At 44.7% G+C, this 17,064-nt stretch overlaps 1 protein-coding gene across 6 annotated transcripts in view; it reads right to left on the reverse strand.

Moving 5' to 3' along the window:
* Nucleotides 1-15,731, reverse strand: part of LOC118632664 (prosaposin) — a 31,211-nt gene extending 15,480 nt beyond the window's left edge. For 4 of the 6 annotated variants that reach the window (XM_036265893.1, XM_036265896.1, XM_036265892.1 and 1 more), the window contains exon 1: nucleotides 15,609-15,731. In XM_036265893.1, the coding sequence (XP_036121786.1) occupies nucleotides 15,609-15,648 (40 nt within the window). In that variant the 5' untranslated portion in view covers nucleotides 15,649-15,731. Of the gene's footprint in view, nucleotides 1-5,787; nucleotides 5,834-15,608 lie in introns of those variants that run through there. The other 2 variants (XM_036265894.1, XM_036265895.1) reach the window with 2 other exon arrangements.
* Between the last annotated feature and the right edge of the window lie 1,333 nt (nucleotides 15,732-17,064).

Here is a 17,064-nt window from a genome sequence, read left to right on the forward strand (position 1 = left end):
CTTCAAAAAGTAATCCACTTCTGCCCGGCTGGTGTGGCTCAGCGGTTGAGCACTGTCCCACGCATTAAGAGGTCGCAAGTTCAATTCCCGGAACACATGCCTCAGTTGCAGGCTTGATCCCCAGTAGAGGGCAGGTGGGAGGCAACTAATCAATAATTCTCTCTCAATAATATTTCTATCTCTCTCTCTAAAATCAATAAAAACATATTTAAAAAATAAAGTAATCAACTTCTGCCAGATGGAGGGGGGCAAAGGGGGGAAAATGGGAGACATCTATAATACTGTCAAAATTTTTTAAAAATTTAAAAAGCAATACACTTTAATTCACAATATTAAAAAAAAGTAGATGCAGTTTGAATAGACAAAAAGAGAAACTGATATTATTTATTTATTCATTTATTTTTAATCCTCACCCAAGGATATTTTTTCCATTTATCTTCAGATAGAGTAGGAGGTAGAGAGGGGGCAGGGGAGAGAGAGAGAGATCGATGTGATTATTTTTAATCCTCACCCAAGGATATTTTTTCCATTTATCTTCAGATAGAGTAGGAGGTAGAGAGGGGGCAGGGGAGAGAGAGAGAGAGAGAGATATCGATGTGAGTGACACATCAAATGGTTGCCTTCCGCACGACCCTGACCAGGGCCAGGGACAGAACCGTAACCAAGGTACATGGCCTTGACCAGAATCGAACCTGCGACTCTTTGGTCCATGGGCCAATGCTCTAACCACTGAGCTAAATCGACCAGGGCAAAACTAATGGTATTATTAAAATATTGTGTAGCTGTTAAATATACAGATAATGTATAATAGAAAAAATTTCAAGAATATGACATTATATGAGTTACACAAAAATCAGAAAAGCAACAGAGGGGTTAGCTAAATTGTTACTTAACTCCCAATGTTATGTTGTGTGTGTATAATTTTTTTTTTTTATCCTCCCCCGAGGACATTTTTCCATTTTTTGTTCAGATAGAGTGGGAGGGAGAGAGAGGAAGAGATAGAGAGAGAGAAACATCGATGTGAAAGGGACACATCGAGTGGCTGCCACCGCACGACCAACCAGGGCCGGGGACAAACTGCAACCGAAGTACGTGCCCTTAGCGGGAACCGAACCCGGGTCTCTCCGGACCGCAGGCCGATGCTCTAACCGCTGAGCAAAACCGGCCAGGGCTAATTTTTAAAAATATTTTATAAACTACCTTAAGAGTTCCTATTGTTTCTTGAAAGAGGTCTATAGTATCTTTGATTTTGAAACTGAAAAATGGGGAAAACCCTCACTAGGAAGCAACAGGTTACACCAGGCTACACGGAGACGGAGGACTGTGCAGAAGGCAAAGTCCAGCAGACGGCACCATGGTTCCCCATGGTCTGGGAGAACTACACAGCCACCGAAGAAATAGATTTAGAACCCCAGGAGTCATGCTGCTTATTGCTTCCACTTATAAGCCGAGAGAGGACAGGCTAATTCTACAGACATGTACACACACACACATACACACACACACAGCATATAACATAGGTTAGGTCTGCAGGTGCTCTCCTTTCAGAGGAGGGAAGGAAATGAAATGCTATCATTACTACCTGTTCAACCAAAGCTGCAGATCCACAAACTACTCACACAAAGACTGAGTCACATGTCCCCAGCAAAGCTCAAGCCAGATTTTCTGCACCCTTTGAGACCAGCAAATGCATTATTAATCTGCTGCCCAAGTTACAGCCTTCTCTGTCCCTTGGGAGCCAAAATCACCACCACAACCAGTTCATGAACTCAACTGAACGAGCCACATTCCAAAAACTGTTGGTTTGAACTCTGGTTTCCATGGGAAAACATATGCCAGGTTCAAAACAGTTCTGAGCTCCCCAGATGGCCCAGGAAAGTTTAGTTAACCTATAAGGCAGCCAAACTAGACTAGGGCTGGCCCTCAGCTGTTGGTCTGGAGTGGCGGGAGGGAACAGAAATTATGTCATGAGAGTAAGTGCTCTGGGGAGTGTGGCAGCCACAGGGACAACACAAATGGGAGCCCCAGACCTGGCAGCTCCCACCAGCACCTGCCATGCTCCTCCAAGGCACTAGGACCCCAGGATTCCTGAAAAGCACCCACTAAACTACACTGCCTGGTTCTACCTCCAAATTAGGAGAAAGGAGTCCGAATAATGAACAGGAAGCTAGAAAATTAGTCTCTAGACAAAGGAACACACGGTGGTATACAGGAAGCCAGAAAGAGGATGGCCATCAGCAGACAGAAGCAGGGTCAGTGAGCAGTCCTCTCTGCACAAGGCCTGACCAGCATTCTCCATTCTTACAAATATTCAGTCCAGCAGACCTCTGATCCAAGGGTTTTCTCCAACCATCCCAGCTAGGAACTGGCTACAAATGACCAAATCTATCAGGTTCAGAAAACTATCATGGGCCCAAGCAGCAAAAACACTTTGTAGCTCGTTTACTCCTTCTAGGAACTTTTAACAGTAATCATTTGTAGTAATGACTTTGTTATTTGTTTTGGGCAGGCTATTCTGGACTAAAAATGATCTGGGCAGCCCCTTTTATCTGAGAATGGCGCAGCTAACAAACCCAAGGTCATTTCCCAGTCCCACAGGGTCTGTTAATCAAGCAAGGCAAGCCCCCCACCTCAGAGCCTGCACGCATGGTGCCAATCTGGTAGATCTGGAAGTCATCAAAGTCAAACCTAAAACAGATTTCATGGATGCTGAGAAATGAAACTAAAGTCCCAGCCCCTGGAAATACAGTTCTTAGCAAAACATTCCCATTTACCTCCAACCTAAAGCCAAATTTATAAAGATGTATATTATAAAAATGGTCTGTGGTATACAGCAGATGTGATCTCTTAAGATGACCCGATGTATACTGACAGAGAAATAAATGTGTATCCTCAGGATCAGTCATGTGAGGCTGAGACACCAGTGAGCTACCTGTTGAGAGGTTCAGGTGCTTATTTTGGAAGCTGATCTCCTGAGAGGGAAGCAAACAGTGGGTCAGAATATGTGGGGACATGAATCCTGTCCCCAGAAAATGTATTTATTCACAAAATCCTCACACCAATCCAGAGGACGCTCAGGTACTACAACCCCTGTCCAGGGACCCCGCTGTGCGCTCAAAGCGTCGTTTTCTCCACGGAAGTAGGAAAACAACTAGGTCAAAGGCAGGATGACCAACTACACTGACTGGGCCAAGCTCAGGGCCCTCAGGAGGGAGACCGATGTGAACCGGCAGGGCTCTATGACCCTGCAGTGGGAAGGGCAGATCCCAAAGTAAAACAGAAAAGCAGGGGGCCACATACACAGAGCAGCAAAGACAATGACTAGCTGCCCAGGGGGAGCGACAAGTGGCTTCTTCAAAATGAATTTGATCTGGCACCTAAAAGACTAAGAGGTATAGGTTGGCTAAGCAGAAGGGCACAGGGGAAACTGCTGAACATTCCAGGCAGAGCAGTTCTTTTTGTCAAAGGGGAAGAATTCTCCTTTGTCTTTCCAGGAGTGGGGCAAAGGGAAGCGGCAAAGGCCCACGCTACAAAAACAGACCTCGGGCACAGGGGAAAGTCATCATCTGACACGCTCATCCCCACGTGATGAGTCCGTCCTGTGGGCGACAGCTGTGAGTGTCTTCACAACCCAGGCACGGCGGCAGAAGGACTGCAAGGTGGGAGATGCAGACCACAGGGCTCCTAACTGGAACGAGAGCTCATTCCAAAATGTCCAAGCGAGGAGCGGCAGCAGCAAGGGCGGACAGAGAGGCTAACAGAAGGACTCCAAAAGAACATGACAGCCAGGAAAATGAAACTCACAGGGTTGATTTGAAACATAAGTCTCTTAGGCCAGGCCTGTCAGTCGCTGTGCCACAAGAATTTTTAAAATATGCAATACCTGACCAGTCAGGGGCACTGACCTCTTTTCCCTTAGTGTCAAACTTTAAAAAATAATACAACAATAGCCGTCCACGTGAATGTCCTGTCTTGAACCATAAACAGTTGCATCTTATTGGTCCCGTTGCATAATAAGGTTGCATTTGATTGGTTCACCTTGGCACGAGAAATCCTTATATACGAGTATAAGCTCCTGATTTTTAAAAAATCTTTTTGAAGCAAAAAGGGTAGGTAATCACCATTATAATTTTGGGGTAAATCAATCAAAATTACACCTATTTTTTGTTGGATCGGCAAAAATATATTTTTTGGTGTGCCACAGAATTTTAGTAATTAGTTTATGTGTGCTATGAGATGAAAAAAGTTGAAAACTGCTGTCTTAGGCTAAAAGAGGAGAGGAAACAGCAAGAGCCAACAAAACAAGGATGGAGGTGGTGGTCCGAAGCCACGCTGCCCAAGCCAGCAGGAGTGGAGGGCAGGGCAGGGCAGGGCAGGGCAGAGGCAGGGCAGAACTTCCACGTGAGCGCGTGGCTTCCTGTGAAACCATGACACGGTCGGGAAGGTGAGTTCCCTGGTGCAGCTAGGAGAATGTTTGGGAGACACACAGCCATCTTCATAGGTGAAGGACACCTTCTACTTATCACACGACAGTGGATCCTGTTCTGTGTGGTCTCAGACCACAGCCTAAGGTCAGGAACACATTTAACACCCTCAGGAATATAAAAAGGAAATGTCTTCCCTCGTGAAGTGATGAGCTCTCCACAGCAGAAGCAATCAGAAGGTCCGACCTACGAGGAATTCTGTGAAAGAGGGATCCTGAGTGGTGAGCAGGGCCAGAAGACTTCTTAGGGGCTGCAAGTCTTAATTCTTGTAATAGTGAGGCAAAGGACATTTTCAGTGTTAATACACAACCAATATATAAACATTACTATTACTCTAAACCACTTTCTGAGGAGTTATTTCTCAAAATATGTTCCCAGCAAAGCTTTCATCTCTATTCTCATCCTCCCACACTCTGCCCCCAAATACCAACTTCCTTCTCTGAGGCAATGTGCTGAACTCGAAGAAAGTTCTTAGAATGCTGTCTGACCCCTAGAGCTTCCGAATGTGTGCCGTACTAAGACGCGAACACTACTCCAGAGCAAGAAGCACTATACTCCTTAGCTGAAGGGCCTGGCATTCAAGCCCTCAATGACAAAACTCCAGGAGGCTGAATTAGAGAACTTAGCATTTCAGAGACCCTGAAACCCTACCAGCAAGTTTCAGTTTATTAAGAAGGGCTTTTTTTTTTTTTTTTTAATCCTCACCCGAGGACATTTTTCCATTCTTTGTTCAGGTAGAGTGGGAGGGAGAGAGAGGAACAGAGAGAGAGAGAGAAACATCGACTCGAAAGGAACACATCGAGTGGCTGCCACCCCCACAACTGTCCAGGGCCGGGGACAAACTGCAACCGAGGCACGCGACCCCAGTGGAAACCGAACCCGGGTCTCTCAGAACCGGAGGCCGATGCTCCAACCGCTGAGCCAAACCGGCCAGGGCAAGAAGGGCTTTTTAAAAAGACTTCCATTGTACTTCCCTAGGAAGGGGGTAGGTGCTCTGTTCCCTTTTTACTCTCCAGGCCTAGGAGAAAACATACAGACATGTTGTAAACCATTCCACATGCAGGCCGCTTACCAGAAACAGGTGATAATGGAAGTTCCCTGCACTGAGAACAGCTGCCACAGCTGGACTAGCCACGCCGCCACGGGCGCTTGGCAGCTCTGGACTAAACCCTCAGGGAGCCTGGGAGGGTGGGAGAGTCAGTTCATCAGAGCCGAGTGTGCTGTAGGTGCTCTTATGATGACTTCCTATGAAAAGGAACTAAACCTTGGGTCTAGAGTAAGACTTCTAAGGCAATTTACCCACCATCTAAATTAATGCTTCTCAAATGTGGCATACTGAAAAGGAAATACGGTCTGGCGCCAAGTCCTGTCCATTGTCCTTCTGAGCTTGTTTTTTTCCTTCTGTGAAATTAAGATATAGCCACTGATGTTAGTGGACTGTGAGAATCAAGATGAAAATTACGTACTTTCAAGTACCAGAATACTCCCTCTCTCCACCATTATGCTCTTACCATCATCTCTCTGGTATTTTAAAGTGCTACTAACATCATTATCATTATCATCATCTACATTATCATCTGTAGTAGCAACAGGACCTTTCTTTGGCCTATTACCTTGTCCAGAATAGATGCTCCACAGACAGCTGAATCAGGGCTGTTCTATTTATTTTCATTTAATCAAGTGTTTAACTGGCAGCTCAAAGACCTGGAGGGCTGTATTGCAACAACCTCAGAAGTTGTTGGTCATTAAATTTAAGACCCAGGAGTCACAAGCCACACTGAACTGAGTCCAGGAGTCGATACTGTATACCTAGGTGCTTAACAGGAAGTCCCGCATGAGCAAGGAGGAGAGGTGCCCAGCAAGGCACCAACAGTGCCCACAGGTGAAACGCTTTCAGTGATTCATGTACTTGGAGCTACAGCTGCTTTCCCTCCGATCCCAATAAAGCTACCATAGTTCACATTGTTAGAAGAGCCCACCTTTTCCAACAGCCCCCTCACAACCTCTCCTCTACTGGCAGGGTGAGGAGGCAACACAGCAACAAGACTGCTGCCTGAGTGACAGGGGTAGACAGACCTGGCTGAAAGCCCTGCTCTGCTGTCTGCTGTCTGCTGCCGCCGAGACTCGGACAGCTTACTCACACAGTTACCTGCAGACATGGTCACTACGAGCGCCCTTTCTCGGGAATCCTGAAGACTGGTGAGAAAGCAGAGAAAGCGCCGAGGCTGCCCAGCACTTACCAGGCCGAATCACTTGCACACGACTGTTTACGGCAAGCTGGAGGGGAAGGATGACCGAGCACAGGCATTCACATTCTAATTCTTATACTTCGGCAGAATTTATTTTTTCCCTTGTTATTTTTAAAATCATATAAAAAAGAGTTAATTAAACTTTGCAATCTGTTTCAGGCAACAATTACTGCCCGATGTGGCAGAGACAAGTTGCTCCCTACATCTATTCTTCAGTCCTTTCAAAGGAACAAGACTTCTAGTTACACATGGCTGCCAAGATTAAAAACTGTATTTCCCTCCCTGGCTGGTTTTCTCAGTGGTTAGAGCTTCGGCCCATGGATCAAAGAGTTGCAAGCTCAATTCCGGTCAAGGGCACGTACCTCAGTCCCCAGCTCTGGTAGGAGTGGTGCGGAGGCAACCAATTGATGTGTCTCTCTCACACTGATGTTTCTCTCTCTCGTCCTCCCTCCCTCCCACTCTGTCTGAAGATAAATGGAACAATATCTTCAGGTGAGGATTAAAATAATAATAATAATAATGAAAGCTACATTTTCCAGTCTCTTTCACAGCATGCTCTGGCCACGTGCTGACTGATGGGATGTTAGTAGAAGTTATCACATGAAGAAAGGGCCAAGACCTCAAGGATGCAGAACATCGAGCTAGAAGAGGCTGAGTGCTTCTGGGCTGGACTAGCCCTGGACTGCCCGGCTCCTAAACACTGACAAATAGGAGTTCTGTCATATTTAAGCCACTATTACTCTAGATCTCTGTTGTCTGCAGGCAAACCTAAGCCTAACTATATACCAGCTTAATCATCTACCTCATTCACCAGAAAAGTCTCCAAATGACAAGTCTGTACAAGGCTTGCCTTCATTGAGGATATTTAAAAGCCCATGTATACAATATAATCACCAAAGATTTTGAAAAGCAACCTCACAATGAAGGGGACCTTTCCTAAAAGGTGTATCTTATGCTCTTTTTCTTAAAGCAATCAGTCTTATTTTTAGCCATACAACATATGTTTTCCTTTTAAGTATTTTAGGCAACATATACTGAATACTGTTTCAGTCCAGTTACCATTGAAAGGATAACAGAAAATGCATGCAGCCTCCCAGCACCAAGGAGCCCAGCAAACATTCCAAAGGCAGTGGATCTGCCCTCTGGGTAATGTATCACCATGGCAACAGGCAGGTTGCTAGGAAACCAAGAGAGGAAAACCCCAGGAGAGGTAGCAGTTGCCTCAAGTCCCCTGCCGTCAGACATTTCTCAGAACTCATGCATTTAAATCCCCTAAGAGCAAGAGATCAGGCAACACTGGCTCCCAGATCAGAGCTGGTGTCACAAGTACCCTCTACAGCAAAGGGCACTTACTTGTCTCTTCTCTACAGGATCCTGCTTTTGGAAAACATTCTGCAGAGGAGAATAAACACTGCCCATTTACTCATTCAGAACAGCATACCCTCAGAGCCAGCTTGCCTTGACCTGGAGCAAGTAAGGTCCAAATATTCCTCTTATCACAAAATAAATCCATCGCTCGGCTGATGTCCCATCACCTCTGGCCCAGATAAGCTATTATTTCTGTTATTTAAGACAAAGGTTCTTTCTTCCCTGCTTCTCCTCTTCTACCACCTTGCTTTTTAATTTTCCTCACAAGCCAGATCCTTTTAAGACAAGCAATCTATCTACGTAGAGAAGGCAGGAGTCCTCAGGCAAATCACCCCGTGCCGTGACTGAGATATCGGGGGACAAGAATGCAATCTTCTTCGATTGTGAAAAAGTGGTGTCATATGGCATAACTGATTTGGGGAAGAGAAATCCCTATCTGGTTTACTCAGGAGCACTCCCGTCCAGTACAAACGCCTACCAGCAAAGCGCTTCTTCCAAAGTCACCCTATCAGGTGATGATCAGAGGTGAAGTTAAATCGCCTTAGATAAATGATACCACAGTGGACTATGAAGTGAGCACCTGGCAGTACTGTCCAGGGTTCAGTCAGGTGAACAGGTACAGGCAGGGGTCAAAGGTACCCCTGCATGGTTCTAGACCCAACCCAGGGTGCTACTCAGGATCTATGAAGTGAGCTAGAAACTGGCACAGGCCCTACCCTACCCTTGCTAAATGGCTGGGTGGTCCCTGAACATAATAATATGCTAAAAAGATTTCCTGTAAACCCCACTAGGGAAATTTAGTGTTCTGGACTTGTCCCACGTGACTGTTTATTAAAGTTTCAGATACATGTATGTCTACTGTACATGTCACGTTTAACCTACTTTAGTTAATATTTAACAGCACTGCCTTCATTTGAAATGCCAAATCTGAAATTCAGACCACAGCATAAATTAGAATGCCCGCAGTATTCTGATGCAGTTGCTGTCACCTCGAGAGGGCTGTTGTGAGGACTACATCAGCAAAAAGCATTTAGAACACAGCTGGGTACACAATAAACTCTCAGTGTTAGGTATCATGATGCCCACGGTTCCCACAAATCAGCTACACCAGTGGTTCTAAGATTGGTGCAGAGAACCCCAAGGGTCCCAGAGATCCTTCCAGGGGGCCCATGAGGTCAAACTTCTCATAAAACCACCAGGACATCAGCTGCCTTTATCACTCCTTCACTCACAATGTACAGTGGAGCTTTTCCCGATGGTGAACTGGAAGAGACTGAACACAGAAGCAGCCAGGAATCTAGCCAGGTGTTACCAAGGTTGCAAAAATGTAAAGCAAGCCAATCTTCTCTCCAAATATGTTTGTGTTTTAGGAAAACAGCTATTTTTCATAAAAATTATGTCAAATGTAACGGGTTCATCATTATTTCTAAAGGATTTTACAAAATTCTGTCAGCTTAATTTATAAGATGGTAAATATCGATAGATACAGCCCACACAAACAAAATCTCTTTGAAGTCCCTCAATAACTTACAAGTATGTAGGGATCCCAAAAATGAAATGTGTGAACTGAGTTTAACATTTACAAAACAAATTCTGGAACAGAAAGAAGGAAAAATAGCTTCCTCAATTTATTGCCGGTTCCCCTTTCAGATTTACCTCAAATCAAAGCCACCAGGAGTATCTGTCTAAGTCACATTAGACTCCTCTGTCCCTACCACCCACTAAAACCCTCTCCCAGTTTTGGGGGTCTCTCTAACCTGAATATGAACTATTATAAAGGTCAAAGCTTCATTTAAACACAAAGTCACCTTTGATTTGTCAACTCCTAAACACAATCTCTTAAATTTCATGTCAGTAAATAAAAGAAAATGCTTTACTTAATTGTGATAAAGACTTGACACTATTAACATTTAAGTGTTGTGCACACCAACCTACCAGCACTTCCTGAGTTGACATCTGCTTGGCTACACCTCACACCCTGTTGTGCATGCTGCAGATACAGCAAGGGATGAAGACAACAAATAAATACACCATATAATGCCAGGTAGTAGTGAGTGCTATGAAGAAAATGAAGCAAAGTCAAAGAAGAGCAAGACTAGGTCAGAATGGCACAGGGGGAAATTCTGATAAGGCAACATCTGAGCAGAGACCTGGATGGAGAAAGTAAACCACATGGGTCGTCCCAGACAGGGAGAACACGAAATGCAAAGGTTCTGAGCAGCACGAAGGCACCAGGGGCTGGACAGCAGCCCTGACCTGATGGGAGGAAAGGGAGAAGAGAGCTCTGAGAGGCAGCCAAGGGCCAGATGTCATGTGACATTGCAGGACAAACTTCAAGTTCTTAACTAGTGAGATTGAAAACTAGGTGACCCTACATATGCAGGACAGTGTGCCACCACAGCTCCTACAGCATTTGTTTTTTTTTTACCTGTAATAAGTGATGTCACTAAGACTGGCCAAAAAAGCTTGCTATAGTGTCTCCTTCGATCTTATTTATTAAGTTTCTGTTTGCAATGTAAATTATTTCTTTTCAAAAGCAGTCTATCTAAATATGGCCAGAATTCAATTTTAACATCCTGAAGTGTCATCAGAATTCATCTCACTTATTCTGAAACACAGGTGTCCATCAACAAGGCTAGCTAAACTGACATATCCATGCAATGAAATACTCTGCAGCTGTTTCAAGCAGCTGGAGGTAGGAGAATATTAAGAAAATATCACAGTGAGAGCAATGTGGTCACCTGGATCCTGGAACAGAAACATGAAATTAGTAGAAAAATTGGTAAACTCCAAATAAAGCTTGCAGTCCAGTTAACAGTACTGTTCTGATGTTAATTTCTTCTGACAAATGTATACTTATTATATAAGACGTGAACTCTAGGGGAAGCTGGTGAAGGGTGTATAGGAACTCACTGTACTAGCTTTGTAACTTTTCTATAAATCTAAAATTAATCCAAAATGTGAAGTTTTTTTTAAACAGTGGTAATATGATCTATCTGGATTAGCATGAGATCACCTGTAAGTATAAATAAAAGTAGAAATGTAAATGAAAACCATGTCACCATTTTACTCTCATCGAATTGGCAAAATTTAAAGTTTGACATCAAATGTTAATGATTCAAGTAAAAAAATGCATATTCTGGGGGAATATAAGTTGCCAAAATCATTTTAGAGAGGAATTCAGCAATTTCTAGTTAAGGTGAAATATATACACTCCACAATTCAGCAATTCTGTTCCTAGGTATATCCTCCCCAAAAATGGCTGTCCATGTGCACAAGAATGTTTATAGAAGTAGTTTGTAACAGAAAAACAGAACAAGTGGTAACAATCCAAACATCTAGGGACAGAATGGAGAATGAGCCCGATATAAACGGAATACCAGGCTACAGTGAAAGTGAAACAGCAACACAGTCACCATGGATGAACATCATGAGCCCCCCCCCAAAAAATACTAACCCAAGAATATATACAATATTCGTAAAATATTTTAAATATCCAAAACAATACTACATACACTGATGAAGGTTCCAGTATATCTATGAAAGTATAAAACCTGCAGGAGGCCCTGGCCAGTTTGGCTCATAGGTTTGATTCTGGTCAAGGGCATGTACCTCAGTTGAGGTTAATTCCTGGCCCTGGTCGGGGTCATGTGGGAGGCAACCTCATGGATGTTTCTCTCTCTATATATCTCTATCTCTACCTCCCACTCTATCTGAAAATAAATGGAAAAATATCCTCAGGTGAGGACTTAAAAAAAAAAAAAAAAAGACCTGCAGGAGGATGATAAACACCAAGTCCAGGAAGGTGGTTATCTATGGAAGGAGGCGAGGCGAGGCGAGGGGAAGGGGCTGGCTAAACAGACTCACCCTAGGAACCAAGGTTAGTAACATGAGGCCTAGAGATAATTCAGGTTACCAGGAACCAGCCCTGATCTGCTGGGCTGCTCTGGTAAAAACCGAGTTTGGCTGCGGTAGACTCCCATCTCCTTCCTAACTGCTGACTACCTACCCTGGTTTGTTTTCCTGGCCCAGTAATTATGTCAAGCACACATATTTATAAGTCAATTTAATTTTTTGGTTTCATAAACTTACAACATCCTTTGAAATGAAAGACACCAGGAGATATTACAAAATCAAGAGCAGAGAGGGGCTGCTGTGCTAGTAGGACAAGCACACTGACAAACACTATACTGTTTTTCTTCATGGTATAGCAGCAAACCTTACAGTGCTCCCTACTTAAGCACTGTCATACAGTAATTTAGCAAAGCCTCACTGCTACCCTATTAAACATGAATGACTATTAATCCCATTTTACAAATGGGGAAGCAGTTTAAGTAACTTGTCCAAGGGTATACAGCTCCTGTCAGCAATGTGATCAAGTTACACTTCTATTCCACAGTAACATCTCAGTCCCATCATAAAGAATTACAAATTCCAGAAGACACATGAAATTTGGATAGATTATTTTTCAATGCACAGACTATTATGCAAGGCACATTCAGATTATTTTCTGGAACAAAAAGTAAAGCACTAGCCCTGGCCAGTTTGGCTCAGCAGTTAGAGCGTCGGCCAGTGGACATATACCTCCATTGCAGTTTGTCCCCGGCCTCGCTTGGGGTCGTGTGGGTGGCAACCACTCGATGTGTCTCTCACGTAGATATTTCTTTCTCTCTTCCTCCCCCTATCCACCCCCCACCCCCACCCCGCTCTATCTGAAGATAAATGCAAAAATGTACTCAGGTGAGGATAAAATAAATAAATAAATAAAGCACTGTATTTATCATTGTTTTAAAATGGTTTAAAACAACAACAGGCAATGTAATTAACATTCTCTTCTGTTGATTTAAAAACCTTCCTTTGTGGTGGCAAAACCAAGCAGGATCCAGAGAGCAGGTTACTTAGAGCCCGACATCCACAATCTAGAATACTCATGGTAGAAGACTGGCTCCAAAAGCCATGGCACACCAGTGGCTCGGTGACCTTGAGAGCTTCCAATGCTTTATTAGGTGGTTTCCCCAGCTGACAACACCCTGTCTAAAACACCCTGTGTACCCTCTCTCTTCCCCATTATCAAGTTCCAGCCTGGCCATTCCAAGTTTCAAATACCAAATTGTTTCCTTTGGGGCAAGTGAAACAGGGTAGTGAATGGAAAAGCATAGGAGATTCTGGGTGCTGCTGATGCTCTAACTCTTGACCCTGGGGGCTGCTTATGGTAGGTATGTTCACCCTGTGGTAATTCATCAAGTTGGACACTTTAAATTTGTATGTTTCCTGTAGGTAAATGACAACACAATAAGTTTATAAAAAGTTAAAAGGTTAGTGTTGATGAAAGGATATGGAAAGAGTAAGCACTGTCAGGAGTCCTGGGTTCTGACCCTGACTTCTCTGGTCAATGGCCAACGATTTGGGAGAGTCACATCTGAGGGCTCAGTGTCTTCATTCCTTACAAAGTGGTAAGACTAGACTCTCCAATTCTCTCAGTATACCATCATTTCCCTTTATCCCGTATTTTTCAGGTAGAGAAAAAGGAGGGACAACTGGAGGGGCAGAAAAACAACTCAAAAGCAAGTGACTCTACCACAAGGACATCATTAAAACACAAACCATAAAGCTTCTCCAGTTTTAGAATGACAGTGTACTATACAGTAGCGCCATGTTGGAACAGCAAGTTCTAAGCATCTCTTGGGGAGCAGATGATGGCTGCAGTCACAATGCGCCTTCACTAACAGTATCAATATTATTAGAAATTTTAGAAATAACATTTCCAAAAAGTCACAGTGGGGCCAGAGCTGTCCAGACAAGCCAGCATCCATACACTGTGTTAGCAGCATGACCTTGGCATAAGCCTGAAGGCCGGTCAGCAAAGTTAAAGCATTATAACACACTCCCATTCAGGGAAATGGGCCCCTTAGCTTAATATTCTGGTTAACCATCTTCCCATATATACCAGAGGAGAATTTTACATGTCCAAAGAATTAATTAAGTCCCTTTTGGGTGACTGACTGATTCAGAATTCTTCAAGGTCTTGTGAGGAATAGACTCACTGCCTAAGAACAATCGTTTGATACTGGAAAAAAAAAATTGTTCTCAGTCAGCCTAGAAAATTTAGAGACTAGCATTAGTTTATTACATGAACCATGAAATAACAAGAAGTATTAACCCCAGAAAAATAATACATTTTCTTCAGTGACTATAAAACCAAAATTCTTTCTTTATAAGCACATAACCTTTCATAGTCAACAAATAACAAATTTAAGAGCTTGGTTTAAGGTTAAGACATATTCTTATGAGCTGCTGAAAGCTAACATGAGGGAAAACATCTCAAACGTACTTCATCTATAAGTATCTTCTTAATTCTTTGGTTTCCCATCAACTCTCATCCATTTTGTTACTGTTTATTAAAATCTGGATGGGGTGGCTACATGATAGGTAGAATGGAGGTCAGCCCCTAAATTACACACAGTTAATAAAGAGAAACTGAGGTTGCCCCTAAAGATCAGGTTTATTTCCCTCAGTGGGCCATTATCTGAAAATACCTAAACCTGTTTATAAATTAAAATCGATTTTATATAAATTAAAATCTAGTTCTTTGACTATCTGCTTATAAATTAAGTAACTCAATCTCACTACTTTCCCTTTATCATGTGGATTCAAATGAGGTTAAGATGTGAAGACAAGAATTAGGAGGAAGAGACATCGGTGACATGGGGAGGGCTAAGAAGACAGTGCAGCTGGTTCCCATGTGTTGCCTTCATAGCCTGTAGTGATTTTAACAACCAGTACTATTTCCGGGCAATAAACAGGTGTAAGAATACTTCTGTGCACAACTACTTCTCACATACTTACTTTTCCTCCAAATGTAGGCCACTGCTAAAACCGGCCAATGGCTGTGCAAAGACATTTTAAAGCAGGTGAAATGAGGGCTCCATTGTAAAATTATCCGGATCACAAAAACCCCGTTATCATTCACATATGTACACACACACACACACACACACACACACGATAGCCATCAACACAGATGGTGTAGATTTTTATGCTTCCTGCAACTTCAATACTCTTAAAAACTGGAGCAACTGAGGCCAAGAGCCAGTGTGTTTAGCTGGAGGGGGCTCCATGCCATCTGAATCACGTGCTCCCAGCGCGAGCACAACACAGCTGCTGGAGGGCTCACCCCCATAACTGGAAGGGCAGCCTCGGGGGAAGGCCCGGGCGGTGCCAGCCGCCTGGGGCACCAACTCGAGTCCTGAAGAAGATGTTGCCCACTGGCCGGGAACCCACGCCTAGGCGGCCTGCCCCGCGTCTTCGTCGCCAGCCTCCCGGCCAATTCCCACAGCCCCTTCGCCCCGCAGCAGGTACCGGCGCTGCGCACACGCCTGCGCAGTGCGCGTCCCCCGCCAAGCCCAAAAGGGAGTGGAAGGGCGAGGCCCGGTACAGCCCGCTCCGGGACGCGAGGGCCGCATTCTTCTGGAAACACCCTCCCCAGGCTGGAGGTCCCAGGGCTTACCCGCACCCAGGAGGCTGGCCAGAAGGAGGAGAGTATACATGGCGACGCCGGACTCCGCAGTCTGCAATGCAGAGCGTCAGCTGATCCTCCGCAGATATAAATCTGCCCTGCCCCAAGCCGCCTACGGCGCAGGCGCAAGCTCCGCCCCGCCGGGCCTGGCCGAGCCCTTCCTGCAGCCTGACTCAGCGCCGCACGCCGCGCCTGCGCGCAGAAGAGGGTGACCCCGGAGAGGGGCCGGAGACAATGGGAGGAGGAAGGAGCGGGAAGAGGAAGAGGAGGGAGAGGTAGTCAAAATGAAAACGAATCATTGAATAAGTCAACCTTTGAGACTATAGATATGTACAATATCTTTTAAGCCTCACATTTTTTAGATGATAATCCATGCTGAAAAGGTTAACTGGCTTTGCCCTGACCGGTTTGCTCAGCGGTTAGAGCGTCGGCCTGCGGTCCAGAGAGACCCGGGTTCCTCGGTTCCTTCCCACTAAGGGCATGTACCTCGGTTGCAGTTTACCCCCAGCCCTGCTTGGGTCGTGCCGGTGGCAACCACTCGATGTATCCCTTTCACATCAATGTTTCTCCCTTTCTCTCTCCCTCCCACTCTATCTGAACAAAATATCAAAAAATGTCCTCAGGTGAGGATTTAAAAAAAAGGTTAACCTACTTTAAGTTCTCACAGTCAGAATTCAGACTCACCATTCAACCCACACTGTCTCCTACCTAGATGATGTTTATTGCATTTACTGGGCTGGGGGCAGAGTAGCTTCATTATGGGCCCTGTTTTCTGTTAATACTTCATATTTACAATCACTTTTCTTCCCCATGACTCCCTCCTAAGGTCGTGGACTTGGAGGGAGGGGAAAAGGGATTGAGGAGTAAGATGGAGAACAAGAAATGCCTCCGCCCTTGCAGAAGGGAACAGAGAAGTGGAGCCTGAATTTGAGAACCTTGCTGAACTTCGGCCAGGGCTCTTGTTGAAGAAGGAAGAGGCCCCACCCCATCCAGCCTGCAATCCTCATCTTATTCCAGAACAAGAAAGAACTGGGTGACCTACACATAATCACTCACCTTTTACCTACTATGCCTGACCTTGTTTGGTTCTGAACAGAGGGATGACACCCCCACCCCACCCCACCCCAGGACAAGTACCTACCAGCCCAGGGAAGGAAAGGAAGGAAATATCACCTATTAGGGAAAGCCCTTAAAGGTCTATTACTCCCATTCCATCATTGTGCCAAAGGGGAAAGGAAAGACATTTATCAAGCTCACAACTGACCTGGTGAGGGCAAACCCAGGGGTTCTATCCACCTTCCACAATCTGTAACCTCTTTTAGGAACAGCTCACAGACAGAGGTCTCAGAGCCTTTGGTTCTCCTCCTCCACCACCCCCACATTGCAGCTCTTACTTCCCACTGGGGAGCAGGATGGGGAAGTGTGCACCACAGTGGGCGATACAAAA

This window comes from Molossus molossus, unplaced genomic scaffold, assembly GCF_014108415.1.
Source record: "Molossus molossus isolate mMolMol1 unplaced genomic scaffold, mMolMol1.p scaffold_m16_p_17, whole genome shotgun sequence".
Lineage (NCBI taxonomy): Eukaryota > Metazoa > Chordata > Mammalia > Chiroptera > Molossidae > Molossus > Molossus molossus.